The following is a 23,433-nucleotide window of genomic DNA, read 5'->3' as shown; positions in this document are numbered from 1 at the left end:
TTGCACTCATCGTCTCCCATCCTCACAATCGTGCAGCGAGGAACTCTCTGTTTTCTCATCCAGACAGTTCACCTGCCTCAGAGCACCTGACTGGTAGTGACAGAGCTGGAAAATGAACCCAGGGACTCTGACTTTCAGCTCTTCTCTCCATCTAAGCTGAGTCTCATGAGCTGGAGGGAAGGAGCCTGAGTGCCCTGCCATGGCCCTGGGTCCCACCCTTGCACGTGTCACCACCACTGTGGGACAGACCCACTACAGAATCAGGTTCTGGAAGCCTCCTTTATTAGTATAGGTGCCATTCAAGGACAGAACTGAAAAAAAAATTACACATGTGGGGCAGGCCTCTCCCCTTTATATTCAAAGAAACAGCAGCCAGCATAGAATGGGAAGGACTTGTCCAAGTTAACAGTTAACATCTCAACAAATACATGTGTCAAGCCCATAAAAAGCTATTCCCCATCAAGACCCCACCTCCCAACAGAGTGCTTATTTGCCCTCTGGGGCCAGATTCATGCAGGTGAGAGGTTTGTTGTCAAGGTCTTAGAGGCAGGATGTGGAGGTGACTGTTTGGGAATCCCTTCTCTCCACCTCACGCACATGTCCCATCCACCAGACTGAGTCAGAGCATCTATCTCTCAACACCGCATTCTGCACATTCTGTACCTCAACCTCTAAGTCTTGGTTGTCTAGGGTCTGCATTGGGATCTGTTTGCCTCCTTCCCTAACAAGCTGAAGTGACAGAGAAAAGAGGACATCAGTGGAGTAACAGCTGTGAGGCAGCCTGGGCTTGGAGTGTACTCCCTGTATTGACTTGCCTGATACTCACCATCTGTTTTCAGGGGCCTTGAGGGTGGTGGGGTTGAGACTCCAATGGAACCTAGGAAACAGAACAGTGGAAAGTCCTTTTCTGAATGTGTTACTTCTAATGGTTAATAAAGAAGCTGCTTTCAGCCAATAGCTTAACAGAATATAGCCAGACTGGCAGAGATATATTTAGAGAGAGTAGGCAGATAAAGAGAGAAACCACGTAGCCTCTGCCAGAGACAGATGCCTTGACTGGAGCCCACTGAAACTTTGCCAATAGACAATGACCTCGTGATGAAGCACAGATTAATGGGGGTGGATTAGTTTAGGAATAAGAGCTAGCTAAAAATACGTTTAAGCTATTGGCCAAAGAGTATTGCAAATAACAAAATTACTGTGTGATTATTTTGGGTCTAAGTAAACGGGAACAAATGAGTGGTCTCCCCCAACAGAGGAGGGTGAGGATTAGATGTTAACCCAGGGAGCCTGACTCTGCTTACTGTCCTCCACTTGTCCTGTAACCTCCATAATATCCTCATGCTGTTTACTCAAAACCTAGATTGCCATAGAGAATAGATTGGATATTACTTGAAGGACTGCTGCTGGCATCCACTTCTCTGGCAGGGATAGTGCCTTCTGATTAACTTTTTCTATTCTCCCCTTGATCTCACACAAGTCAAGGTCACTCTTACAGTTTGGATCATAGGTCACCACGACAGTTCAGGGTCACTTCACCTGAGACACTGAGCTCCACAGGGGCACTGGCATATGACAACAGGTAGAGAGATGAGTAATGAGAACCATAGCACCTGTATGTGCCTGAGAGGTCAGAGGTCACAGCACTCATGGAGAATTCTGCCTGGAACTCAGAAACATGGAGCTTTGGTTTTAGTCTCTGGGGTTGGTGCGCTGCTCCCTCCTTGGACAGAATGAAGGTGTCCACTGCATCAGCTGTCTTACACAACAGGGTCACATTGTCTCCAGAGTGTACCGTGGAGTTAGGCTTCACTGAGAGGGAAGGACGGACCTCAAACTGTCCTAAAGAAGAGAGATGATAGGAGGCTCTGAATTGGCACATAACCTGACTCTTCCATGAACACCTAGGACTCTGTTTCTTTTTTTCTTTTTTTTTTTTTTTTGCCTGAGCCTCTTTCCTGCTCCCCTGTCTCTGCATTTGTTCTCAAATAAGACCCCTGTCCCTCATCTCAGCCATAACCTCTTTAATTCCCCCAAAGAGAGCCCTAATAGACGTTAGGTACCTGATGGAATCTATTTAGTTCCTCACCTGTGATCAGGATGTCCAGGGGGTCACTGGAGGCTGACCACTCAGAGGAGAGGTTGTGTGCACCATAGCATCTGTACTGGCCTCCAGTAAAGCTGCTCACAGAGCCCAGTGTGAAGTTGACCAAGGAGAGACAAGCCTGGGCCCTATGGCCATAGTGTTGGGGGAAGTCAGTTCTGCCCACCTTGTACAAAGCAAATTTGTCATAGCTGATGTCAGAGCAACACTGCAGGGTAAAGTTCATCCCAGGGTCCAAAATATGGCCTTGGTGAGTCAGCAAGGATGGATTCTTAGATAGGCCTAGAGAGAGGGTGATAAGCTAGTGATTGAGGGATGTTTGTTACCAAACACTTATGTCCTCCCATCCTGCCCTGCACACGTGACTGCTTCTCTGGAGAAGTGGGTTCTGGTTCATCAACCAGGTTCTTCCCTTTTCACTCTTTATCTGCAGCTACACAGTGGGAAACTTAAGCAAAAGGCATTGGGTGTCAGAAATGATTGGTCAATGATGGGAGTGACTCACCAGAGATGTGTATTTCCAGGGGGTCACTGGGTACTGACCACAGCTGTGGAGTCTGCTTGTAGTAACCATAGCATCTGAATGTTCCTGTGAGGTTTGGTGTTACATGATCTATAGAGAATAAGGCTTGGTACTGCCTAGTACTGTGTATATACTGTGAGTCCACGGAGCTGAGGAACTTCTGATCTTCCTTGGTGAGAATGAACTTGTCATATCTCTCCCCTGAGACACACTGGAAAGTCATGTTCCCTCCTGAGATCACCACATGGCTGGGCAGGGCTGACAGCCTGGGTTTACTGTTGTGGATTCCTAGGACAGAAGACCGCAAACTGATACATGTGCTCACACAGCCACTGTGTTCTTCAGGGCTAGGCTGAGGGAGGGGAATATTCCTGAGAGCAGAGCCTGGGGCTGAGACCCTGCCTGTCCCCTCACCTGTCACCACCAGTTCCAGGGTGTCACTGCGCTCTGTCCAGCCAGCTGAGCTGTAACAGTAACAGTGATACTGCCCTGCATGTAAATGTGTCACAGAGGGGATGGAGAACTTGGTTTTGTTCTCAGGCTTCTCTGGGGTTTGCATGTCCAAGGGTTTCTGACTTCCCTCTTTTTGCAGAACATAGATTTCTGCATCCAGGTTCCCCTGACACAAGATGGTCATGAGTATTCCCGAGGCTACAATGGATCCTGGTTCAGCCTTGATGGTGGGTTTGTGGAACGTCCCTGCAAGGAAGTAGGAGAGAAAAAGTTGTTCCTGTCTGGAAGTGGCACAGAGAAAGTCTCACTTTGCAGATGGCACTTGTTTTCTTTTAAATTTATTCTTATGTCATACAATACATCTTGATAGAAGCCTCCCCATATCCCATACCCCACCCCACCCCCAGATCCACTGCTCTTCTTTTTCTCTTTAGAGAAGAGCAGGCTTGCCAACGATATTAACCAAATATGGAATAACAACTTAAAATAGCTAGGCACACACCCTCATATTAAGCCTGACCAAGGCAACCCGTAGGAGAAAAAAAAACCCAATGCATGAAAAAAAAGTCAGAGACTTCCCAACTCCAACTATTATGGGTCTAACAAAAACCCTAAGCTAGCCAGGCAGTAGTGGTGCAGGCCTTTATTCCCAGCACTAGGAGGTAGACACAGGCCCATCTTCGTGAGGTCAAGGCCAACCTGGTATACAGAGTGAGGTTTTGGACACACAGAACTACATAGCAAACCTCTAAAAGACAAAACAAAACAAAAAACCCAAGGTAAACAACCACAACATGTGTGCAGAGGGTCTAGAGCAGACCAATGCAGCCTCTGAGTTTGTTGCCTCAGTCTTTGTGAGCCCATGATTCCTTTAGTTGATTCTGTGGTTCATGTTCTTCTGGTGTCCTGAGTACTTCAGCTCTAACCATCCTTCCTCTTGGTCTTCTTAGATTTTCCAGAACACATATGGATGCTACTTGAACTAATCCAGAATAACAGAAGGCTCCACGAAGATTCATTTCTGGCCTGTACCTCCTGCTACTCTCTGCCTTGGACTTAGTGTCTTGTACCCCACTGTCTCATGTGCTTTGTGTCAACAGACTCAGGAACCCTGGTTCCTCACACACACCACGCACCAAGTCCTCTCTGAACACCTGTATAATTTCAATATCATTAAATGGAAAGCTGGGGTTCCTCACCTGAGACCAGGAGCTCCAGGGGTTCACTAGGTTCTGACCACACCTGTGGGCTGTAACTGTGATAACTGTAGCACATGAATATCCATCTTTGACTGGAGGTCACAGGACCCACAGAGAATTGAGCCTGGAACTGTCTAGTAGAGTAATTATATTGTGAGTATTTAGTAAAGGACTGTTTCTGTGATCCTTTGTTAGTCAGAAGTAACCTGTGATATTGCTGACTTGAGGCACACTGGAGGGTGACATTCCCTCCTTCAGTCACCACAGGACTGGGCAGGGCTGACAGGCTGGGTTTACTGTAAACACCTAGGAGGGAAGAAAGGATCAGTTAAATTTCTTCAATAGCTCGTTATCTTCTATGGTGTGAGGGAGCATTCCTGTGAACAGACTCACTACTTGACAGTCAAGCCTGAGACTGGGAACCCCGTGTGTCCTCTCACCGGTCACCACAAGCTCCACAGAGTCACTGTACTCAGACTGTTCATCAGAGGTCCAATAGCGACAGCGATATCGCCCTGCATGTTGTCGGTGAACTTTTGAGATTGAGAATTCAGCCTGGTTCTTAGGGTTCTGTGGAATCTCTGTGAACTGTAGACGCTGGTCTTTATAGAGACTGTACTCTTCAGCTCTCGCAGTCCCATTACACAAGAAGGTCACTGTAGTCTGCTCAGAGACCACCGAGTCTGGCTGTACTCTGAGGATAGGTTTAGGGAGGGATCCTGTGTGGAAATGAGCAGCTAGGACCAAAAACAGCCATCCTCAGATTGCGGGATCCAACTCCAACCACCCAGCCGCCCCCGGTTTAGCACATATCTGTTGTTTTCCAGCCTCCCTGCCCAGGCATGGCTTCTGGGAATGATGGGAAATGCAGGTCAGGACATCTGTAGACTCTCACCTGCCAGCACTGGGGTCCAGAGGCCCAGAGTAAGTCCTGGAAGAGAGTTCCCTGTGAGAGGTTTGCCCCTGAAGCTTGAGCAAGTCCTCCCCTCTGCAGGACCTCCTAAGATTTTGTTGTTTCCTAAAGGGCCAGGGCAGGGAAGTGGGGCTGCATCAATTCCAGACCAGAGTATCCCCTCCCCATCTCCACCTCTCACCCACACAGAGCAGGGCTGTGAACGTGAAGTCCATGGCATCTCCTCCTGGACGCTGCAACTGTGTTCATGGGCAGAGGTACAGACACTGCCTGGAGAGACAGGAAACACAGGGTGTGGCCTGTGGAGGCAGGCACTCAACATGACATGGTTGCACTGGTGCAGCCCCACAGGAAGAGGAACTTCCCTCTTCAAGCACCAGGCTCTGACTTTCCCAAGGCTGTGACTAGGTCAGGTAGTAACTCTGCAATCAGTTCTTTTATGGATGACGTTTCAACAATCCTGTCAGTGTCTGTTTCATCTGTCCTCATCTTTGCCAGTTCCACATGGCACTGAAAAATTATCAGACATATATGAATACTACATACAAGATATACAAATTTACATGTGGGTTTACATTATTACTTTTCACCTTTTTAAGTGAAATACTTTTTCATGTTTGAAGGTTTCTGTGAAGGGTCTTGCAGTGTTTATCTGCATGGAATAAAATTTACAATCCCCTTCCTCATAGTCTCAAGTGTTGGGTTCCAAAAGTGCATCCCTATTTGGATGTTCTTTAATGATGTGTGTACTTTTTAAATTTTAAATTATACTTATTTTTTACACTCATTTTTTAAAATTACACATAATTATTAATAATATGTTACACTTACTTTTTCTTCATTGGGGTATATTTACATGTGCCACAGTACTGCTTGGAGGTCAGAGGACAGCTACAGAAAGAAGCAGTTATCTCCTTGTGCAATGTGGATCCGGGTCAGGATTGAAGGTTGGCAGCAGCACTTATACACTGATCCTTGTCAGTAGCTCAGTCTTAGCATCATCACTTTCCTGTGTCCTTCTGCTCAGGCAAAAAATAAAAAAGGTGCTGGGTTTGGGTGTCCTGGGACAACCAAGGTCCAAGCATTGTTTGATTATTTTGGTCTACAGGTTGTTGGTTTGGAGGCGTTCGCCTGCACATGGGTTCAAGTGTGGGCAGACCTTGTAGGCAGTAGTGATGTGGGACTCCCCTCTGTGTACTGTGATTAACATTAATGATTAAGAAACTGCCTTGGCCTTTTGTTACGGCAGAACTTAGGTAGGTGGAGGGACTGGAGTGAATGTTGTGAGATAGAAAGGCAAGGTCATGGGATGCCAAGGATCTGCCACTGGAGAGGACATGCTGGAACTTTGCTGGTAGGCCATGACCTTGTGGTGATATAGATTAATAAAAATAGGTGAAATTAAGAGGTAAGAGTTAGCCAATAAGAAGCTAGAGCTAATGGGACAAGCAGTGATTTGATTAATACAATTTCTGTGTGATTGTTTCAGTTCTGGACGGCCTGGAAGAACAAGAAGCTCCTCCTTCTACAGACCAGTGCATGGTCTTGTCATTGTTTTACTTCTACAGAAACTGGCAAAGGGGTGTCTTTTTTATCACACATGTACAGAACTAGGAACAGGGTGGGAATCTTTCTCGACTTTGATGTTGGTCAGGGTGCAGCCACTCTTTATCTGCTGGCCGCAAATCCCAACCACCAATCATCAGGAGTGATCTTGGTTCTCAGTCTTGACGCTGTTCATGGAGTCACAGGGTTGGACCTCAAGAGTCATAGTCTTGCCTTTCAATGGCTTGCCAACATTCCAGAGACCTCCATCTTGGTGTCTGTTCCACCACCTAGTAGAAAAAGAGAGTTCAATAAACATAGTTTATTTCCCTTCACTTTTAGTGCTAGGAACAGATGGTGGGGCCTCAAGTATTCTACTTCTCCTGAGCCATACTCCACCCTTGAGCCACAGCCACTTTCTCTTGCAATCAATTTCTGATCTTACTCCAAATTTATTTCACATGCTAAATTTTTCTTATGCTTATGTTAATTTTTACTGATAATTACTGATGTTGATTAGAAACAGGCTCTCTCAGTGGAGCCATGGCTGTCCTGGAGCTGGTTATGTAGGATAGGCTGGCCTGAAACTCACAGAAATTCTACTACCTCTGCTTCCCGTTTAGATTAAAGATGTGGGCCACCACAAGTGGCCATGGGTTTAGTTTTTCACTTGTTTTAAAATGTCATATCAGTATGCATTTTGTCTTGGATGAGTCCACATTCTACCCTTCCCCTTCCTCCTTACCCTCTCTTATTGGATGCATCATCACTGACTTGTTTGCTTCTATTCCTTCTGGGTCTTGCTAATTGTTGAAAATCCACATCCCTCTCTTAAACACCCAACTTTCTGTTCTCTTCCTCCCATGCAGTTCAATTTGTGCTTCTCTTAATCTTGGGCATAGTTCCAGGGGCCACACCATTAAAGATAACCGGCCTTCCCTCTCCCAGTAGGCATCAATGCCAATAGCTCTTCATCTGTGGATGGGACTTTGTGCCCATCTCCCATCCACATACTGGATTTGTTGTGCATTGAACTTACATTGGGCTTGTAGATATCCTTACAATCACTCTGAACTCAGATGTTTCTTTATTCTTCAGTGTCTAGAAAAATGTTTATTGACATTATCCACCACATCTGAATCTTACAATTTTTCCACATTCTCTTCAGTAATGATTCCATGTCAGGAAGTGTCACATGGGGACAATTCTCTTACTTATCATCACCTCAAAGATTTTGTCCAGGCACACACAAGTCCTGTTTGTCACAAGGAGAATGAGATAAAGGTCATTGAGTATTTCCCCCTTTTTAGTTACAGAGCCTAAAAGACACCCTTAATTTCCTCTTTACATAAATGTTAATATGAATAATTACCATCTTGTAAGTCTGTCTATGTATGTCCTTTGTTAAATCAGAAAAAAATGCTCAGTTCATAGAGTCCTTGTGTGACAATCTTAGATGTCTGGGTTTAATCCCCAGTACTGCATACATTTGATGTTGTGACTCAAGTCTTGGGCTTCAGCATTCAGGAGGTAGAGGTAATAGTTTTGGGATTTTCAGGAAATTTTTATTATGCAATGAGTTTTGGGTCAGCCTGAACTATATCAGGCAATATCTCATAAAAGGAAAGAAAATTTCTTTTGGAGTATGTGGTGAACATGATCAAATATTTTTATGCATGTAATAATCTTCAATAAATAATGAAAATATTTTTACTGTAAATCTCCCACATTAGGTGTATGTACCAAGTATTTCATCTCAGTCATTTCTAAGGGGATGTTTCCATTTCAGCCCCTGCTTCTTTTCACCCATGTGAGTTCTCAGGCCAAGCATGTCATACAGCTATACTGTCTCCTTCCTATTGAATTCTTTGGCAGCTGTTGTTCCTGAATGATCAAGTGATGGATCATGCCAGTTGAACCAGTTGGGGTTTTGCTGAGTTCTGTGAGCTCATTCACACCTCCCTCTCACAGGCCTCATTGACAGTGAGAAGAGGTGCTGCCCTCTGCTGGATGTGTACAGAATTCCTTCAGAGTATTGCAGCTGGCTTGTATACCCAAGTGTTAACCCTTTGGCTTTAATCTACTTTTTGACATAGTTACCTTTTGTGTTCACTAAGCTCTACTTGAAGTGTGTAAATTTTATCTGAGTTCTTCCTGAAAGGTTCAAACCAATGCAAAACAATGCAGAAATCAGAAAATAGAGGCATCTTGGTACAAGAATGCTTTGGCGATTGTCTCTTTTGGGGAGATTCGGATAAGATGTTTTGGTAGGTGGAAGTTAACTTGTTAAAGTGTACACAGTTTAAAAATTTAAAAAAATAAAAATTTTAAAAAATAAAAATATTTTTTTCTTTTTTGTTTTTTGAGACAAGGTTTCTTTGTAGCTTTGGAGCCTGTCCTAGGCCTAGCTCCTATAGACCAGGCTGGCCTTGAACACACAGATCTGCCTATCTCTGCCTCCTAAGTGCTGGGACGGAGTAAAGGCATGTGCCACCACCGCCCAGCCAAAATGAAAAAACTTTTATGAAACAAAAGCTAGTCAGTTCACCAGAAGCAGATTCCTCTTCCACAGCAAAAGTCAAAATTCATCCTAGTGTGACCCGGGTTTTTCTAAGGAATAGGGGAAAACTGAACAGGACTGACATAGTTGGATGAGCTACATATGATGACCTTGCCTCAGATGACTGACAGACACACATAGCATCTCTTCAGTCCTCTCTACACTGATGGGTTAGATGTAGAATTCTACCAAAAGCATCACATTTGCTGGTGGATATAAACTCCCAAGGATGTAGGGTCATGGTTCTTCTCCAACCGTGCCCCCTGGCTTCTATACATAGCATCCCACACGCACTACAATTACTGACCACATTACAATTACTGGACTCTTCTGGGTTAGTTCTTTAAACCTACGTTTCCTTCAGAGTTTGCCCAGCGGAGGATGGCTCCTGTTGCTATTCACAAACAACTCATGGCAGCATGTAGAAGAATCTCTGCCTTGAATCATCCTCAGTGATGGGCAGAAACTCAGAGGAAGGATCTTGAGTACAGGTTCTGTGTTTGTATGACTCCTGCTTCAACCATACCATATCTAGTATTTTGCTGTTTGTGGCAGTGAGTAATTTTCTATCTTTACAAGTAGGTGCAGATCTTGGTTATTGACTTTTGATCCAATTCTGTTTCTTCTTCAATTACATATCCAATCATTTATTCCCTGTGAATGAAACATATATATCCATACACTACCACATATGTACACACACATACACAAGTTTGTAGATTTGTATGTTTAATTGAACCTTGAATTCTAGAGTAAGTTCATGCTGATCATGTCTATCATTCCATCCATATGCAAAGATGTGTTCCCACTAATCCTTTGTTCGGGATGTTTAGTCTTTCCCTAGACAGGAAGAGATTTTCCATGCATCTTCATGATTGAATGAGTAGGGTCCTGGCCTCTCCTAAGGAGACCATGAGGCCAGGTTCTGGCTGCCCCAAGCATCAAAGACCAGAATCCCAAGGACTATTAGGACCATAACAGCAAACCCCATCCTGATGAGATTCTCCACTGTGTGATCTTGTTTCTTTGAGGCTGTGTTGTGGACAAAGAAGTTACAGAGTTTAGTGATGGTCAAAATTTCTTCAAGAAAACTAGATGATCCCAAGATACCTAAATGTCCCCAAGATTACTGAATGTCCTACATTTCCTTGACAAAACTTGGTCCCTATACTCTCAGTCATTTGAGTTTGAATTCTCTTTATTCAACTGTCTTGGGTTTGGGCATGTTCTTGGATGGGCTAATAATTTTCAATGATCGTCAACAGAAGAAGAGTATGATATAGGCATATGATGTGAGGGTTCTTTCTTTATCCTTCTTTCTCATTTAATGTAAATACCCATATCATTCTCATTCTATAAACTAATGAAGTTCTAGAATGTATCTTTTTTCCTTGTCACAGCTGGGTTCCCTGTCTTTTTCTTATTATTTCCTTCAGCAACACTGTGGAACACCAGTGAAAACAAAAAAAATTCAGAATAGAATAAATTATCCTTACAATACAGACATGGTTCCTGAGTCACTAAACTGAGTCAGAACATCTGTCTCTCAACACCACATTCTGTACCTCAACCTCTAAGTCTTGGGTGTCTATGGTCTCTATTGGAATCTGCTTGCCTCCTTCCCTCACAGGCTGAAGTGACAGAGAAAAGAGGACATCAGTGGAGTAAGAGCAGTGAGGCAGCCTGGGGATGGAGCATACTCCCTGAAGTGACATGCCTGATACTCACCATCTGTTGTCATTGGCCTTGAGGGTGGTCGGGTCGAAGCTCCAATGGTTCCTAGGAAACAGAACAGAGGAGTCGTGTAGAAAGTCCTTCTGTATATGTGTTGCTTTTATTGGTTAATAAATAAGCTGCTTTCCTCCAAGGGCTTAACAGAATATAGGCAGACTGGAAGAGATATATTTAGAGAGAGTAGGCAGAGCAAGAGAGAAGCCACGTAGCCTCCACCAGCGACAGATGCCTCGAATGGAGCCTGCCAAAACTTTGACAATATTCCACAACCTCATTGTGATGCATGGATTAAAGGGGGTGGATTAATTTAGGATATAAGAGCTAGCTAAAAATATGTTTAAGTTATTGACCAAAGAGTTTTGCAAATAACAAAATTGCTGTGTTATTATTTTGGGTCTAAGTAGCTGGAAACAAGCAAGTGGTCTCCCCCAACATTGTTGTGTGTACCATAGCATCTGTGCTGGCCTACAGAAGGCTTGCTCATAGAGCCTGGTGTGAAGTGGGCCCTATGGCATAGTGTTGGGTGAAATCAGTTACCCCATCTTGTTCATAATAAATCTGTCATAGCTGATGTCAGAGCAACACTGCAGGGTAAAGCTCTTTCCAGGGTCCAGAATATGGCCTTGGTGATCAGCAAGGATGGCTTCTTGGATAGGCCTAGAGGGAAGGTGATAGCCTAGTGATTGAGGAGATGGTTGTTACCAAACACTTGTCTCCTCCCATGCAAAAGTGACTGCTTAGCCAAGGACTGGGAATCTGGTTCATCAACCAGGTTCTTCCTTTTCACTTTTTTTTGCAGCTACATAGTGGGACACTTCCTTGGCAAAAGACATAGGGTATCAAATATGATTTGGTCAATGATGGAAGTGACTCACCAGAGATGTGTATTTCCAGGGGGTCACTGGGTACTGACCACAGCTGTGGGGTCTGCTTGTAGTAACCATAGCATCTGAATGTTCCTTTGTGGTCTGTTGTTGCATGATCTGTAGATAACAAGACTTGGTACTGCATTTTACTGTGTATATACTGTGAGTCCACAGAGCTGAGGAACTTCTGATCTTCCTTGGTGAGAATGAACTTGTCATATCTCTCCTCTGAGATACACTGAAAAGTCATGTTTTCTCCTAAGGTCAACAAACGGCTGGGCAGGGCTGACAGCCTGGGTTTACTGTTGTGGATTCCTAGGACAAAAGAAAGCAAACTGATACATGTGCTCACACAGCCACTGTGTTCTTAAGGGCTAGTCTGTGGGAGGGAAATACTCCTGAGAGCAGAGCCTGGGGCTGAGACCCTGCCTGTCCCCTCACCTGTCACCACCAGCTCCAGGGTGTCACTGCGTTCTGACCAGCCAGCTGAGCTGTAACAGTAGCAGTGATATTGCCCTGCATGTAGACGTGTCACAGAGAAGATGGAGAACTTGGTTTTGTTCTCAGGCTTCTCTGGGGTTTGCATGTCCAAGGGTTTTTGACTTCCCTCTTTATGCACAACATAGATTTCTGCATCCAGGCTCCCCTGACACAAGATGGTCATGAGTATTCCTGAGGCTACAACGGATCCTGGCTCAGCCTTGATGGTGGGTTTGTGGAGGGTCCCTGCAAGGAAATAGGAGAGAAAAAGTTGTTCCTGTCTGGAAGTGGCACAGAGAAAGACCTACTTGCAGATGGCACTTGTTTTCTTTTAAATTTATTCTTATGTCATACAATACATCCCGATAGCAGCCTCCCGATATCTCCTCCCACTACCCAAGAACAGTGCCCTTCTGTTTCTCTTCAGAAAAGAGCAGACTTCCCAGTGATATTAGCCGAATATGGCATAAGAACATACAATAACTAGGCACACACTCACATATTAAAGCTGACCAAGGCAACCCAGTAGGAGAAAAAAGATGCCGCATGCATGAAAAAAGTCAGAGACTTCCTCCCTCCAACTTTTACGGTTCTAACAGAAACCCTAAGCTAAGCAGGCAGTAGTGGTGCAGGCCTTTATTTCCAACACTACGAGGTAGACACAGGCCCATCTCTGTGAGGTCAAGGCCAACCTGGTATACAGAGTAAGGTCCAGGACAGTCAGAAGTACACAGCGAACATAAAAACAATAAAATAAAATAAATAAATAAATAGATAGATAAACGAGTTAAACAATCACAGCATATGTGCAGAGGGTTTAGATCAGACCAATGCAGGCTCTGAGTTTGTTGCCTCAGTCTCTGTGAGCCCTTATGACTCCTGCTTAGTTGATTCTGTGGTTCATGTTCTTCTGGTGTCCTGAGTACTTCGGCTCCTACAAACCTTCCTCTCTGTCTTCTTTAGGTTTTCCTGAATTCTTGTGGATGCTATTTTATATGATCCAGAATAACAGAAGGCTCCACGAAGATTCATTTCTGGCCTGTACCTCCTGCTACTCTGCCTTGGACTCTATATCTTTTCTCCACTGTCTCATGTGCTTTGTGCCAATGGGCTCAGGAGCCCTGGCTCCTCACAGACACCACGCACCAAGTCCTCTCTGAAAACCTGTATAATTTCAATATCATTAAATGGAAAATCTGGGGTTCCTCACCTGAGACCAGGAGCTCCAGGGGTTCACTAGGTTCTGACCACACCTGTGGGCTGTAACTGTGATAGCTGTAGCACATGAATATCCATCTTTGACTGGAGGTCACAGGACCCACAGAGAATTGAGCCTGGAACTGTCTAGTAGAGTAATTATATTGTGAGTATTTAGTAAAGGACTGTTTCTGTGATCCTTTGTTAGTCAGAAGTAACCTGTGATATTGCTGATTTGAGGCACACTGGAGGGTGACATTCCCTCCTTCAGTCACCACAGGACTGGGCAGGGCTGACAGGCTGGGTTTACTGTAAACACCTAGGAGGGAAGAAAGGATCAGTTAAATTTCTTCAATAGCTCGTTATCTTCTATGGTGTGAGGGAGCATTCCTGTGAACAGACTCACTACTTGACAGTCAAGCCTGAGACTGGGAACCCCGTGTGTCCTCTCACCTGTCACCACAAGCTCCACAGAGTCACTGTACTCAGACTGTTCATCAGAGGTCCAATAGCGACAGCGATATCGCCCTGCATGTTGTCGGTGAACTTTTGAGATTGAGAATTCAGCCTGGTTCTTAGGGTTCTGTGGAATCTCTGTGAACTGTAGACGCTGGTCTTTATAGAGACTGTACTCTTCAGCTCTCGCAGTCCCATTACACAAGAAGGTCACTGTAGTCTGCTCAGAGACCACCGAGTCTGGCTGTACTCTGAGGATAGGTTTAGGGAGGGATCCTGTGTGGAAATGAGCAGCTAGGACCAAAAACAGCCATCCTCAGATTGCGGGATCCAACTCCAACCACCCAGCCGCCCCCGGTTTAGCACATATCTGTTGTTTTCCAGCCTCCCTGCCCAGGCATGGCTTCTGGGAATGATGGGAAATGCAGGTCAGGACATCTGTAGACTCTCACCTGCCAGCACTGGGGTCCAGAGGCCCAGAGTAAGTCCTGGAAGAGAGTTCCCTGTGAGAGGTTTGCCCCTGAAGCTTGAGCAAGTCCTCCCCTCTGCAGGACCTCCTAAGATTTTGTTGTTTCCTAAAGGGCCAGGGCAGGGAAGTGGGGCTGCATCAATTCCAGACCAGAGTATCCCCTCCCCATCTCCACCTCTCACCCACACAGAGCAGGGCTGTGAACGTGAAGTCCATGGCATCTCCTCCTGGACGCTGCAACTGTGTTCATGGGCAGAGGTACAGACACTGCCTGGAGAGACAGGAAACACAGGGTGTGGCCTGTGGAGGCAGGCACTCAACATGACATGGTTGCACTGGTGCAGCCCCACAGGAAGAGGAACTTCCCTCTTCAAGCACCAGGCTCTGACTTTCCCAAGGCTGTGACTAGGTCAGGTAGTAACTCTGCAATCAGTTCTTTTATGGATGACGTTTCAACAATCCTGTCAGTGTCTGTTTCATCTGTCCTCATCTTTGCCAGTTCCACATGGCACTGAAAAATTATCAGACATATATGAATACTACATACAAGATATACAAATTTACATGTGGGTTTACATTATTACTTTTCACCTTTTTAAGTGAAATACTTTTTCATGTTTGAAGGTTTCTGTGAAGGGTCTTGCAGTGTTTATCTGCATGGAATAAAATTTACAATCCCCTTCCTCATAGTCTCAAGTGTTGGGTTCCAAAAGTGCATCCCTATTTGGATGTTCTTTAATGATGTGTGTACTTTTTAAATTTTAAATTATACTTATTTTTTACACTCATTTTTTAAAATTACACATAATTATTAATAATATGTTACACTTACTTTTTCTTCATTGGGGTATATTTACATGTGCCACAGTACTGCTTGGAGGTCAGAGGACAGCTACAGAAAGAAGCAGTTATCTCCTTGTGCAATGTGGATCCGGGTCAGGATTGAAGGTTGGCAGCAGCACTTATACACTGATCCTTGTCAGTAGCTCAGTCTTAGCATCATCACTTTCCTGTGTCCTTCTGCTCAGGCAAAAAATAAAAAAGGTGCTGGGTTTGGGTGTCCTGGGACAACCAAGGTCCAAGCATTGTTTGATTATTTTGGTCTACAGGTTGTTGGTTTGGAGGCGTTCGCCTGCACATGGGTTCAAGTGTGGGCAGACCTTGTAGGCAGTAGTGATGTGGGACTCCCCTCTGTGTACTGTGATTAACATTAATGATTAAGAAACTGCCTTGGCCTTTTGTTACGGCAGAACTTAGGTAGGTGGAGGGACTGGAGTGAATGTTGTGAGATAGAAAGGCAAGGTCATGGGATGCCAAGGATCTGCCACTGGAGAGGACATGCTGGAACTTTGCTGGTAGGCCATGACCTTGTGGTGATATAGATTAATAAAAATAGGTGAAATTAAGAGGTAAGAGTTAGCCAATAAGAAGCTAGAGCTAATGGGACAAGCAGTGATTTGATTAATACAATTTCTGTGTGATTGTTTCAGTTCTGGACGGCCTGGAAGAACAAGAAGCTCCTCCTTCTACAGACCAGTGCATGGTCTTGTCATTGTTTTACTTCTACAGAAACTGGCAAAGGGGTGTCTTTTTTATCACACATGTACAGAACTAGGAACAGGGTGGGAATCTTTCTCGACTTTGATGTTGGTCAGGGTGCAGCCACTCTTTATCTGCTGGCCGCAAATCCCAACCACCAATCATCAGGAGTGATCTTGGTTCTCAGTCTTGACGCTGTTCATGGAGTCACAGGGTTGGACCTCAAGAGTCATAGTCTTGCCTTTCAATGGCTTGCCAACATTCCAGAGACCTCCATCTTGGTGTCTGTTCCACCACCTAGTAGAAAAAGAGAGTTCAATAAACATAGTTTATTTCCCTTCACTTTTAGTGCTAGGAACAGATGGTGGGGCCTCAAGTATTCTACTTCTCCTGAGCCATACTCCACCCTTGAGCCACAGCCACTTTCTCTTGCAATCAATTTCTGATCTTACTCCAAATTTATTTCACATGCTAAATTTTTCTTATGCTTATGTTAATTTTTACTGATAATTACTGATGTTGATTAGAAACAGGCTCTCTCAGTGGAGCCATGGCTGTCCTGGAGCTGGTTATGTAGGATAGGCTGGCCTGAAACTCACAGAAATTCTACTACCTCTGCTTCCCGTTTAGATTAAAGATGTGGGCCACCACAAGTGGCCATGGGTTTAGTTTTTCACTTGTTTTAAAATGTCATATCAGTATGCATTTTGTCTTGGATGAGTCCACATTCTACCCTTCCCCTTCCTCCTTACCCTCTCTTATTGGATGCATCATCACTGACTTGTTTGCTTCTATTCCTTCTGGGTCTTGCTAATTGTTGAAAATCCACATCCCTCTCTTAAACACCCAACTTTCTGTTCTCTTCCTCCCATGCAGTTCAATTTGTGCTTCTCTTAATCTTGGGCATAGTTCCAGGGGCCACACCATTAAAGATAACCGGCCTTCCCTCTCCCAGTAGGCACCAATGCCAATAGCTCTTCATCTGTGGATGGGACTTTGTTCCCATCTCCCATCCACATACTGGATTTGTTGTGCATTGAACTTACATTGGGCTTGTAGATATCCTTACAATCACTCTGAACTAAGATGTTTCATTATTCTTCAGTGTCTAGAAAATTGTTTATTGACATTATCCACCACATCTGAATCTTACAATTTTTCCACATTCTCTTCAGTAATGATTCCATGTCAGGAAGTGTCACATGGGGACAATTCTCTTACTTATCATCACCTCAAAGATTTTGTCCAGGCACACACAAGTCCTGTTTGTCACAAGGAGAATGAGATAAAGGTCATTGAGTATTTCCCCCTTTTTAGTTACAGAGCCTAAAAGACACCCTTAATTTCCTCTTTACATAAATGTTAATATGAATAATTACCATCTTGTAAGTCTGTCTATGTATGTCCTTTGTTAAATCAGAAAAAAATGCTCAGTTCATAGAGTCCTTGTGTGACAATCTTAGATGTCTGGGTTTAATCCCCAGTACTGCATACATTTGATGTTGTGACTCAAGTCTTGGGCTTCAGCATTCAGGAGGTAGAGGTAATAGTTTTGGGATTTTCAGGAAATTTTTATTATGCAATGAGTTTTGGGTCAGCCTGAACTATATCAGGCAATATCTCATAAAAGGAAAGAAAATTTCTTTTGGAGTATGTGGTGAACATGATCAAATATTTTTATGCATGTAATAATCTTCAATAAATAATGAAAATATTTTTACTGTAAATCTCCCACATTAGGTGTATGTACCAAGTATTTCATCTCAGTCATTTCTAAGGGGATGTTTCCATTTCAGCCCCTGCTTCTTTTCACCCATGTGAGTTCTCAGGCCAAGCATGTCATACAGCTATACTGTCTCCTTCCTATTGAATTCTTTGGCAGCTGTTGTTCCTGAATGATCAAGTGATGGATCATGCCAGTTGAACCAGTTGGGGTTTTGCTGAGTTCTGTGAGCTCATTCACACCTCCCTCTCACAGGCCTCATTGACAGTGAGAAGAGGTGCTGCCCTCTGCTGGATGTGTACAGAATTCCTTCAGAGTATTGCAGCTGGCTTGTATACCCAAGTGTTAACCCTTTGGCTTTAATCTACTTTTTGACATAGTTACCTTTTGTGTTCACTAAGCTCTACTTGAAGTGTGTAAATTTTATCTGAGTTCTTCCTGAAAGGTTCAAACCAATGCAAAACAATGCAGAAATCAGAAAATAGAGGCATCTTGGTACAAGAATGCTTTGGCGATTGTCTCTTTTGGGGAGATTCGGATAAGATGTTTTGGTAGGTGGAAGTTAACTTGTTAAAGTGTACACAGTTTAAAAATTTTAAAAAATAAAAATTTTAAAAAATAAAAATAATTTTTTTCTTTTTTGTTTTTTGAGACAAGGTTTCTTTGTAGCTTTGGAGCCTGTCCTAGGCCTAGCTCCTATAGACCAGGCTGGCCTTGAACACACAGATCTGCCTACCTCTGCCTCCTAAGTGCTGGGACGGAGTAAAGGCATGTGCCACCACCGCCCAGCCAAAATGAAAAAACTTTTATGAAACAAAAGCTAGTCAGTTCACCAGAAGCAGATTCCTCTTCCACAGCAAAAGTCAAAATTCATCCTAGTGTGACCCGGGTTTTTCTAAGGAATAGGGGAAAACTGAACAGGACTGACATAGTTGGATGAGCTACATATGATGACCTTGCCTCAGATGACTGACAGACACACATAGCATCTCTTCAGTCCTCTCTACACTGATGGGTTAGATGTAGAATTCTACCAAAAGCATCACATTTGTTGGTGGATATAAATTCCCAAGGATGTAGGATCATGGTTCTTCTCCAACCGTGCCCCCTGGCTTCTATACATAGCATCCCACACGCACTACAATTACTGACCACATTACAATTACTGGACTCTTCTGGGTTAGTTCTTTAAACCTACATTTCCTTCAGAGTTTGACCAGCGGAGGATGGCTCCTGTTGCTTTTCACAAACAACTCATGGCAGCATGTAGAAGAATCTTTGCCTTGAATCTTCTTCAGTGCTGGGCAGACACTAAGAGGCAGGATCTTGAGTAGAGGTTCTGTGTTTGTATGACTCCTGCTTCAACCATACCATATCTAGTATTTTGCTGTTTGTGGCAGTGAGTAATTTTCTATCTTTCCAAGTAGGTGCAGATCTTGGTTATTGACTTTTGATCCAATTCTGTTTCTTCTTCAATTACATATCCAATCATTTATTCCCTGTGAATGAAACATATATATCCATACACTACCACATATGTACACACACATACACAAGTTTGTAGATTTGTATGTTTAATTGAACCTTGAATTCTAGAGTAAGTTCATGCTGATCATGTCTATCATTCCATCCATATGCAAAGATGTGTTCCCACTAATCCTTTGTTCGGGATGTTTAGTCTTTCCCTAGACAGGAAGAGATTTTCCATGCATCTTCATGATTGAATGAGTAGGGTCCTGGCCTCTCCTAAGGAGACCATGAGGCCAGGTTCTGGCTGCCCCAAGCATCAAAGACCAGAATCCCAAGGACTATTAGGACCATAACAGCAAACCCCATCCTGATGAGATTCTCCACTGTGTGATCTTGTTTCTTTGAGGCTGTGTTGTGGACAAAGAAGTTACAGAGTTTAGTGATGGTCAAAATTTCTTCAAGAAAACTAGATGATCCCAAGATACCTAAATGTCCCCAAGATTACTGAATGTCCTACATTTCCTTGACAAAACTTGGTCCCTGTACTCTCAGTCATTTGAGTTTGAATTCTCTTTATTCAACTGTCTTGGGTTTGGGCATGTTCTTGGATGGGCTAATAATTTTCAATGATCGTCAACAGAAGAAGAGTATGATATAGGCATATGATGTGAGGGTTCTTTCTTTATCCTTCTTTCTCATTTAATGTAAATACCCATATCATTCTCATTCTATAAACTAATGAAGTTCTAGAATGTATCTTTTTTCCTTGTCACAGCTGGGTTCCCTGTCTTTTTCTTATTATTTCCTTCAGCAACACTGTGGAACACCAGTGAAAACAAAAAAAAAATCAGAATAGAATAAATTATCCTTACAATACAGACATGGTTCCTGAGTCACTAAACTGAGTCAGAACATCTGTCTCTCAACACCACATTCTGTACCTCAACCTCTAAGTCTTGGGTGTCTATGGTCTCTATTGGAATCTGCTTGCCTCCTTCCCTCACAGGCTGAAGTGACAGAGAAAAGAGGACATCAGTGGAGTAAGAGCAGTGAGGCAGCCTGGGGATGGAGCATACTCCCTGAAGTGACATGCCTGATACTCACCATCTGTTGTCATTGGCCTTGAGGGTGGTCGGGTCGAAGCTCCAATGGTTCCTAGGAAACAGAACAGAGAAGTCGTGTAGAAAGTCCTTCTGTATATGTGTTGCTTTTATTGGTTAATAAATAAGCTGCTTTCCTCCAAGGGCTTAACAGAATATAGGCAGACTGGAAGAGATATATTTAGAGAGAGTAGGCAGAGCAAGAGAGAAGCCACATAGCCTCCACCAGCGACAGATGCCTCGAATGGAGCCTGCCAAAACTTTGACAATATTCCACAACCTCATTGTGATGCATGGATTAAAGGGGGTGGATTAATTTAGGATATAAGAGCTAGCTAAAAATATGTTTAAGTTATTGACCAAAGAGTTTTGCAAATAACAAAATTGCTGTGTTATTATTTTGGATCTAAGTAGCCGGAAACAAGCAAGTGGTCTCCCCCAACATTGTTGTGTGTACCATAGCATCTGTGCTGGCCTCCAGAAGGCTTGCTCACAGAGCCCAGTGTGAAGTGGGCCCTATGGCATAGTGTTGGGTGAAATCAGTTACCCCCATCTTGTTCATAATAAATCTGTCATAACTGATGTCAGAGCAACACTGCAGGGTAAAGCTCTTTCCAGGGTCCAGAATATGGCCTTGGTGAGTCAGCAAGGATGGCTTCATGGATAGGCCTAGAGAGAAGGTGATAGCCTAGTGATTGAGGAGATGGTTGTTACCAAACACTTGTCTCCTCCCATCCTGCCCTGCAAAAGTGACTGCTTAGCCGAGGACTGGGAATCTGGTTCATCAACCAGGTTCTTCCTTTTCACTTTTATTTGCAGCTACACAGTGGAACACTTCCTGGCAAAGGGCCCAGGGTGTCAAATATGGTTGGTCAATGATGGGAGTGACTCACCAGAGATGTGTATTTCCAGGGGGTCACTGGGTACTGACCACAGCAGTGGGGTCTGCTTGTAGTAACCATAACATCTGAATCTTCCTTTGTGGTCTGTTGTTACATGATCTGTAGATAACAAGGCTTGGTACTGGATTTTACTGTGTATATACTGTGAGTCCACAGAGCTGAGGAACTTCTGATCTTCCTTGATGAGAATGAACTTGTCATATCTCTCCTCTGAGATACACTGAAAAGTCATGTTTTCTCCTAAGGTCAACAAATGGCTGGGCAGGGCTGACAGCCTGGGTTTACTGTTGTGGATTCCTAGGACAGAAGACCGCAAACTGAAACATGTGCTCACACAGCCACTGTGTTCTTAAGGGCTAGTCTGTGGGAGGGGAATACTCCTGAGATTAAAGCCTGGGGCTGAGACCCTGTCTGTCCCCTCACCTGTCACCACCAGCTCCAGGGTGTCACTGCGTTCTGACCAGCCAGCTGAACTGTAACAGTAACAGTGATATTGCCCTGCATGTAGACGTGTCACAGAAGGGATGGAGAACTTGGTTTTGTTCTCAGGCTTCTCTGGGGTTTGCATGTCCAAGGGTTTTTGACTTCCCTCTTTATGCACAACATAGATTTCTGCATCCAGGTTCCCCTGACACAAGATGGTCATGAGTATTCCTGAGGCTACAACGGATCCTGGCTCAGCCTTGATGGTGGGTTTGTGGAGGGTCCCTGCAAGGAATTAGGAGAGAAAAAGTTGTTCCTGTCTGGAAGTGGCACAGAGAAAGACCTACTTGCAGATGGCACTTGTTTTCTTTTAAATTTATTCTTATGTCATACAATACATCCTGATAGCAGCCTCCCGATATCTCCTCCCACTACCCAAGAACAGTGCCCTTCTGTTTCTCTTCAGAAAAGAGCAGACTTCCCAGTGATATTAGCCGAATATGGCATAAGAACATACAATAACTAGGCACACACCTTCATATTAAAGCTGACCAAGGCAATCCAGTAGGAGAAAAAAGATGCCGCATGCATGAAAAAAGTCAGACTTCCTCCCTCCAACTTTTACGGTTCTAACAAAAACCCTAAGCTAAGCAGGCAGTAGTGGTGCAGGCCTTTATTTCCAACACTACGAGGTAGACACAGGCCCATCTCCATGAGGTCAAGGCAACCTGGTATACAGAGTAAGGTCCAGGACAGTCAGAACTACACAGCTAACATAAAAATAAAATAAAATAAATAAAAATAAATAAGTAAACGAGTTAAACAACCATAGCATGTGTTCAGAGGGTTTAGATCAGACCAATGCAGGCTCTGAGTTTGTTGCCTCAGTCTCTGTGAGCCCTTATGGCTCCTGCTTAGTTGATTCTGTGGTTCATGTTCTTCTGATGTCCTGAGTACTTCGGCTCCTACAAACCTTCCTCTCTGTCTTCTTTAGGTTTTCCTGAATTCTATTTTATATGATCCAGAATAACAGAAGGCTCCACGAAGATTCTTTTCTGGCCTGTACCTCCTGCTACTCTGCCTTGGACTCTATATCTTTTCTCCACTGTCTCATGTGCTTTGTGCCAATGGGCTCAGGAGCCCTGGCTCCTCACAGACACCACGCACCAAGTCCTCTCTGAACACCTGTATAATTTCAATATCATTAAATGGAAAATCTGGGGTTCCTCACCTGAGACCAGGAGCTCCAGGGGTTCACTAGGTTCTGACCACACCTGTGGGCTGTAACTGTGATAACTGTAGCACATGAATATCCATCTTTGACTAGAGATGACAGGACCTACAGAGAATTGAGCCTGGAACTGTTCAGTAGTTTGATTATACTGTGGGTCTTTAGTAAAGGAATGTTTCTGTGATCCTTTGTTAGTCAGAAGTAACCTGTGATATTGCTGACTTGAGGCACACTGAAGGATGACATTCCCTCCTTCAGTCACCACAGGACTGGGCAAGGCTGACAGGCTGGGTTTACTGTAGACTCCTAGGAAGGAAGGAAGAATCAGTTAAATTTCCTCAAGGGCTCATTATCTTCGATGGCATGAAGGGGGCTTTCCTGTGAATAGACGCACTTCTTGACAGTCAAGTGTGACGCTGGGAACCCCTGTGTGTTTTCTCACCTGTCACCACAAGCTCCAGGGAGTCACTGTACTGGGACTGTCCATCATAGGTCCAATAGCGACAGCGATATCGCCCTGCATGTCGACGGTGTACTTTTGAGATT

General features: G+C 44.0%; 2 protein-coding genes across 9 annotated transcripts in view; both read right to left on the bottom strand.

Moving 5' to 3' along the window:
- Positions 1-19: 19 nt before the first annotated feature.
- On the bottom strand, positions 20-17,318 carry LOC126493062 (leukocyte immunoglobulin-like receptor subfamily B member 3). 8 transcript variants are annotated; one of them, XM_050129828.1, is made up of 11 exons: positions 17,085-17,318; positions 15,332-16,335; positions 5,374-5,462; positions 5,175-5,210; positions 4,720-5,016; positions 4,280-4,585; positions 3,042-3,326; positions 2,610-2,915; positions 2,090-2,386; positions 1,540-1,842; positions 20-877 (listed from the first exon to the last, which is right to left on the bottom strand). In XM_050129828.1, exons 3-11 carry the CDS (start codon positions 5,405-5,407, stop codon positions 687-689), a joined length of 2,055 nt encoding a protein of 684 aa, XP_049985785.1. In that variant the 5' UTR covers positions 5,408-5,462; positions 15,332-16,335; positions 17,085-17,318; the 3' UTR covers positions 20-686. The 8 variants fall into 8 exon arrangements, with proteins under 8 accessions (XP_049985785.1, XP_049985791.1, XP_049985788.1 ...); XM_050129834.1 differs by having other exon boundaries at positions 4,720-4,998; XM_050129831.1 differs by having other exon boundaries at positions 4,720-4,973.
- LOC126493084 (leukocyte immunoglobulin-like receptor subfamily B member 3-like) overlaps positions 10,123-23,433 on the bottom strand; it is a 16,959-nt gene continuing 3,648 nt past the window's right edge. Inside the window, exons 2-7 of the mRNA XM_050129874.1 lie at positions 23,330-23,422; positions 22,888-23,193; positions 21,657-21,941; positions 21,225-21,530; positions 20,336-20,386; positions 10,123-10,329 (exon numbers count right to left, since the gene is read on the bottom strand). Of these exons, the coding sequence (XP_049985831.1) occupies positions 10,199-10,329; positions 20,336-20,386; positions 21,225-21,530; positions 21,657-21,941; positions 22,888-23,193; positions 23,330-23,422 (1,172 nt within the window). The 3' untranslated portion in view covers positions 10,123-10,198. The remainder of the gene's footprint in view (positions 10,330-20,335; positions 20,387-21,224; positions 21,531-21,656; positions 21,942-22,887; positions 23,194-23,329; positions 23,423-23,433) is intronic.

Source organism: Alexandromys fortis, unplaced genomic scaffold (assembly GCF_014885135.2).
Source record: "Alexandromys fortis isolate MF-2015 unplaced genomic scaffold, M_Fortis_MF-2015_v1.1 scaffold_282, whole genome shotgun sequence".
In the NCBI taxonomy this organism is placed as follows: domain Eukaryota; kingdom Metazoa; phylum Chordata; class Mammalia; order Rodentia; family Cricetidae; genus Alexandromys; species Alexandromys fortis.
This window is presented reverse-complemented; position numbering and strand designations above follow the sequence as displayed.